A 6,000-nucleotide genomic window follows, 5' to 3' on the forward strand; every position below is an offset into this window, starting at 1 on the left:
TTACTTTCAAGCTGCTTTCAAGGCCAGTATTGTGCTTTGAAAGTTGTGGACACACACACATGCCTAGCGATGACCATGGCGGGTGTTCTTTTGTTAGGACAGCTGCTCTAGCCTGGAACTTACTGCCGCTGACATTGCGCGGCCTTCAAGATCCTACAATTTTCAAGAAAAAACTAAAAACCCTTCTTTTTTAGCTTCTACTAGGTCCTTTCTTCCTTTTCCATTGCTTGCGCCGAGACACTCTGCAGAGTAGCCGTGCGCGCTATAAATAAATATAACATAACATAACATGGTAGGTAGGCCACCTCATAGGCGGCCGGTTCCAAATCCGACACGATGGCTGGCGAACTGAAGACCGTCCGCCATCGTAATGACCCCCTAGATTATTAAGGAAAGGATGCATTTGTTTACCTAGATAAAGCAGTCTTCCCATTTATAATCACTATTACTGTAATTAGGATTATTGTAATTATTGTTATTCCTATTATTTGAATTATTTCCCACTTCTTCACTATGCCGGGAACACATTACCTACATTGGTTGAAAGTTGTGGTCACACACAGATGCCTAGCATTGACTATGCCAACCTCAATAATATTTTACAGTAGAACTGTGATGTCATTTTCTTGTCACAGGTGAGTAGCGGGGTCAAAACTAGATTATTAAGGAAAGGGTGCATTTGTTTACCTAGATAAAGCAGTCTTCCCATTTATAATCACTATTAGTGTCATTAAGATTATTGTAATTATTATTATTGCTATTATTTGAAACATTTCCCACTTCTTCGCTATGCCTGGAACACATTAGGTACATCAGTTGGCAAATTACTCCGCAGCCCTATGCTTCAAAGCAATGGTTAATTTGTAAATAAACAAATAGTATAGAGGCACTAATATATAGGAGAAGGGGTCCAAAATTATTCTTAGGAGCCTGTTGCATGATACTGAATGCTGAGATTGCAGAACACCAAGGCTGCCTAATCTTGATTCCACCTCAGGCCTCTTTACTCCCCATCCTTAACTTACGGTCCCTTTAACTCATTCCCGCGGGTTCATTGTAGTTCCTTCCATCTCCTATTGTCATTGTTCTCCCATCTTTCTCATCCTCCCCCATTCTCTCTTTTGCTTCAAGTGTAATGATGAAAAATAAGTCCTAGTCCCCAAAACATGTTCTACTACCCACCACCTGCAACACCTGCACAAATTAAGCACTGTTTGTAGGATCAGAGACGATAATAGTTTCTTTCTTATGTGGAAAGTGCCAGCAGATCACCAGGACTGTCCCATTGGTTAAATCCCTTCCCTCCGCTCTACAATGCAGTAAGTCAAGAGGGGTTGACGTTGTGTTATGCTTGTTGATGTCAAACTCCACTGCTGCTGCACTTCTTGGCACCGCGGCCAGGGCGACTGACGCTGGAATCTGGAGATCAGGGTTCGATCCCCGGCGCTGGCGGCAGATTAGCCTAGCACCATGTGACTCTGGGCAATAGCTTGCTTACTCTTCCTGACGGCCCCCAGCGCCTGGAGACCCTTAGGGGTGAGTGTTCGCGCTTTGCAAATGTGGATTATTATAATAATTTTGGGCTCAAATGCAGTGGTACTCCAGCAGCAGAACAAGACCCCATGCCTCTGCATTTTCACAGCAGTATCGACCCATTTTATCAAACATCCATAAAATATAATAAAAATGTGAAGATAGTTGAACTCCATCATGCCTCAGCTCCGAGTACAATAAATGTTACTCTAGCAGGAACGAGCCTGTTTAGGGAAGACTAATTCTAGCCATGTGTGTGTCTTTCTCATACCTCTTTCTGTTCCTATCCGCTCCAGCGGGGAAACAACCTTTACAACGAAACTTTTACAATGCACTACCATTACAACGAAACTTTTACAACGCATCATCCATTACAACGCATGCCATTACAACGCAACCATTACAACGCATGACACTACAACGCACACCACTACAACGCATGTCTTTACAACGCAGTCATTACAACGCATACCATTACAACGCATAACATTACCATCCAACACTTACACTACTGTTGCACCCCCTGGAGTTAGAATAGTAATTTTTACCCCTACACTATCCAAAACTTACCCTACTGTTGCACCCCCTGGAGTTAGAATAGTAAATTTTACCTCTACACTATCCAATACTTACCTAAACATGCAATGTAATGTTATGCGTTGTAATGGTATGCGTTGTAAAGGTATTATGCGTTGTAATGGAATGTGTTGTAAATAAAGTTTTTTAATTTGTAATGGTATGCGTTGTAATGGAATGCGTTGTAATGGATGTTGCGTTGTAAAAAATGCGTTGTAAAGGTATGCGTTGTAAAAGTGTGCATTGTAGTGACATACATCCGCTCCAGCGAGCAGTGAGCGTGTGAGGTCCAGTACTGCCCATTTGCTCCATGTTGGTAACCTAGTATTTGAGGGTGGTGTGCACCTATCAGTGATCGAAGTGGATTTTAAAAACTATGGGAACTGTGATGCTGTGTGCAAAGGAGGCAAAGGAGGCGTGAGTGAGCGCGGGGGTGGAGCCAAAGCCGCAGCGAAAAAACACAAATATACTGTAACTTATTCGCTCACAGGAGCTGTGTCACATTCCAAGACAAACCCCTCTTTTAGCAGCGCCGTCATACGTCTCTGGGGGAACACAAGGTGACCAGCGCGTGCACGGCCCCAGTCCATTTAATGTACCGATTCACTCCCAGCAAGAACACCGCATGCATGTCCCAAAATAGCCCTTGAAAGCAGGTATCACCATGCAGCGGAAACCGCCGGGAGCAGGTTTGGAGCCGCGGGGCGCGCGAGCGCCGGAAACGGACCGGTCATTGTTAATTCCCGTGAAGGAGCCCGCGTCACTCTCTGTGAGGGGCGCTCTGTGAGGGATACTCAGGGATCTGTGACAGGATCACCTTACTGTCTGCGAGGGGGGAGGGGGGGGGGGTGACTCCCGGGAGGGGACACGTGGATCCCTTTGAATGGGAGCAGCGGATCCTCATTCGCAAGGTATGCGGTGGATTCCTATGGGAGGCGCAGTGGATACATATGGGAGGGGCAGTGGATTCCTATGGGGGGCACAGTGGATTCCTGTAGGAGGTGCAGTGGATTCCTGTGGGAGGGGCAGTGGATACATATGGGAGGGGCAGTGGATTCCTATGGGGGGCACAGTGGATTCCTGTAGGAGGTGCAGTGGATTCCTGTGGGAGGGGCAGTGGATTCCTGTAGGAGGTGCAGTGGATTCCTGTGGGAGGCGTAGTGGATTCCTGCGGGAGACGCAGTGGATACCTGTGGGAAGGGCAGTGCATTCCTGTGGGAGGGGCAGTGGATTCCTGTGGGAGGGGCAGTGGATTCCTGTGAGAGGGGCAGTGGATTCCTGTGAGAGGCGCAGTGGATTCCTGTGGGAGGGGCAGTGGATTCCTGTGGGATGGGCAGTGGATTCCTGTGAGAGGCGCAGTGGATTCCTGTGGGAGGGGCAGTGGATTCCTGTGGGAGGGGCAGTGGATTCCTGTGGGAGGTGCCGTGGTTTCCTGTGGGATACTCAGTGGATTCCTGTGGGAGGTGCAGTGGATTCCTGTGGGAGGCGCTGTGTATTCCAGTGAGAGGTGCAGTGGATTCCTGTGAGAGGTGCAGTGGATTCATTGTGAGAGGCGCAGTGGATCCCAGAGAGCGACCGTGAGTCATTGCCTCTGAGGCAGAGTGCGGATCCCGTGATTTCTGATCTGTGAAGGTGAGTGTGGACCTATAAGAGGACGACTACAGGTCATTATCAGGGTTATGGCGCATCTCCTCAAAGAGGATCCCTTTGAGGGAGACTACCAATCCTCGCTTTGGAGTGAAACAGGGGATTCTCGCGAAGGACACGGGACTCCGGGAGGAAAGCAGTGAATATTTGACTTTGAGGGAGAGGAGGGGTCCCTGTATGAGCAACTGTGGATCCGCTGAAGGATCACCATAAATCTCTGTGGGGGGACTGGATTCTCGCGAGGGGCACTCTGGATCCATGTGACACTGGATCGATGAGAGTGAACCTTGATTATTGTCTGGAGGGGAGAATGTGATCCCAGTGAGGGAGCCTATGATTGGATGTATTTTAGAGAGACCACAGGTCACTGCGGAACAGACTAGATCTCCAATATAGACCGGATCCCAGCGAAGAGACGGTGTGCCCAAGTTACCTGCACGTGGTGTGACACCCAACAAACACAATATATCCTGAGAATGGGAGTGAAGCACAGCAGGGCATAGCGCCCACACGAGGACCCAGATAGGAAAAGCGCCCAGTGACTCTCCGATGGGTGTTGGGAATTAGACCTACGGGAAGACCCGTCGCTCCATTCAATGACATTCAGGGCGAAAACTGCCCCAGAGGCCGTGCCCCGCTACTGGGCATTAATAAAATATTGGAAAACAATCTAGGCACATTGAGTGGTGAGTCGGTCAGCGTCATCGCGCCCTCTAGAAGAATTTGCAGCACAGTCACAGAGCACAGAGGATATCCCACGGGCATTGGGAAACAGTTTCGTATGGCAGAAGACGAGATTTTGCAGGTAGTGTGAAAAAAACGACTAGTTTACGGCCAGTCAAAATAGGACTATTTACGTTTGTAAAGAGGCATGTTGTACGTTTTTCGTAAACGGATTTAATTCCGTGAAAATGTATTTAAACTTCATTGAAAATCATAACTATTTTGCGCGTTCTATTACTTGCTTAGCTACTTATGCACATGCAGTATGTAGTGCAGTACAGCATAAGTGAGTTACAACATGCGCCGCACGAGAGTGAATAGCGCGTCTATGAGTGTCACTAGATGACCTAGCGGCTAGAAGCGCACTGGTGGCGGCGGTTCACCGGGGCACCGATGCGGCTCACCCCCTTACCTGGCAGTCGCTGCCGGTGAAGCCCGGGCTGCAGGCGCAGCTGTAGTTGCGGTCGGGCGTCCGGCTGCAGGTGCCGTTGTTCCGGCAGGGCTTGCTCTCGCAGGGGTCGAGGGACACGCCACCGACCGCGGTCACCGGGCTCCCCAGGCCGCCCTGGGCCAGGCTGAGCAGCAGCAGCGCGAGCCGCTGGGCGGTGGTGGGAGCCATGGGGCGCCGCTCTGGCGGGTGCTGTTCGGGGCTGGAGGGGATGCTGCGCCGCCGCTGCTCCTGACAAGGATGCGCTGCAATGCCTGGCCCTGCTCCTCCGCTGCCTGCCTCAGGTTCCCAAGGCAACCCACCAGACTGAAAGAGGAGGAGGAGGCGGAGGAGGCGGGAGGAGCCAGTGACAGCGCCCGGGTGACGCCGGCGGCAGGTGACGCCAGCCCGTGTCCTTCAGGAGCTCCAGCAGTGAAGATGTGGTGTGTGGAGTGCGGAAGTGTCCGGACTTCAACAGCGGGATATTCTTCCCTGTCCATGCATCTTATACTGATAGAATCTTTCACACCGAGGGGAGATCCCTCACTCACCATGGCACTACCCTCTCAGGAAGGAAGGGGCCAAAGATCACAGCACTCCCGAGTCCACCGCACTGATGTCACTCAGGAAGGGACCAAGTGATGAGGGAACCCTACCCTTAGGGAAACCCTAGCCTCATCAGGGCCCCCTTGAGTCCACACGGCCCAGCCTCTCACTCAGGAAGAGACCAAGTGATCAGAGAACCCTACCCTTAGGGGACCCTGCCCTCACCAGAGCACCCTCGAATCCACAAAGCACCCTCCTTTTACTCAGGAAGGGATCAGGGAACCCTACTCTCAGGAAACCCTACCGTCATCAGCGCATCCTCGAGTCCACATGGCCCATTCTTCCAGTCAGGACGGGACCAAGTGATCAGAGAACCCTACCCCTAGGGGACCTATCCTCATCAGAGCACCCTCGAATCCACAAAGCACTATCCTTTCACTCAGGAAGGGATCAGGGAACTCTACCCTCAGGGAACCTTTCCCTCATCAGAGCACACTCTAGTCTACACGACTCATCCTCTCACTCAGGAAGGGACCAAGTGAGGAGGA

At 50.6% G+C, this 6,000-nt stretch overlaps 1 protein-coding gene across 1 annotated transcript in view; it reads right to left on the reverse strand.

Moving 5' to 3' along the window:
• The window catches only part of DNER (delta/notch like EGF repeat containing), a 1,147,135-nt gene extending 1,141,945 nt beyond the window's left edge, over nucleotides 1-5,190 (reverse strand). The window contains exon 1 of the mRNA XM_078668148.1: nucleotides 4,892-5,190. Coding sequence (XP_078524274.1) covers nucleotides 4,892-5,098 — 207 coding nt within the window. The 5' untranslated portion in view covers nucleotides 5,099-5,190. The remainder of the gene's footprint in view (nucleotides 1-4,891) is intronic.
• Nucleotides 5,191-6,000: the final 810 nt, after the last annotated feature.

This window comes from Lissotriton helveticus, chromosome 11 (assembly GCF_964261635.1).
Source record: "Lissotriton helveticus chromosome 11, aLisHel1.1, whole genome shotgun sequence".
NCBI lineage: Eukaryota > Metazoa > Chordata > Amphibia > Caudata > Salamandridae > Lissotriton > Lissotriton helveticus.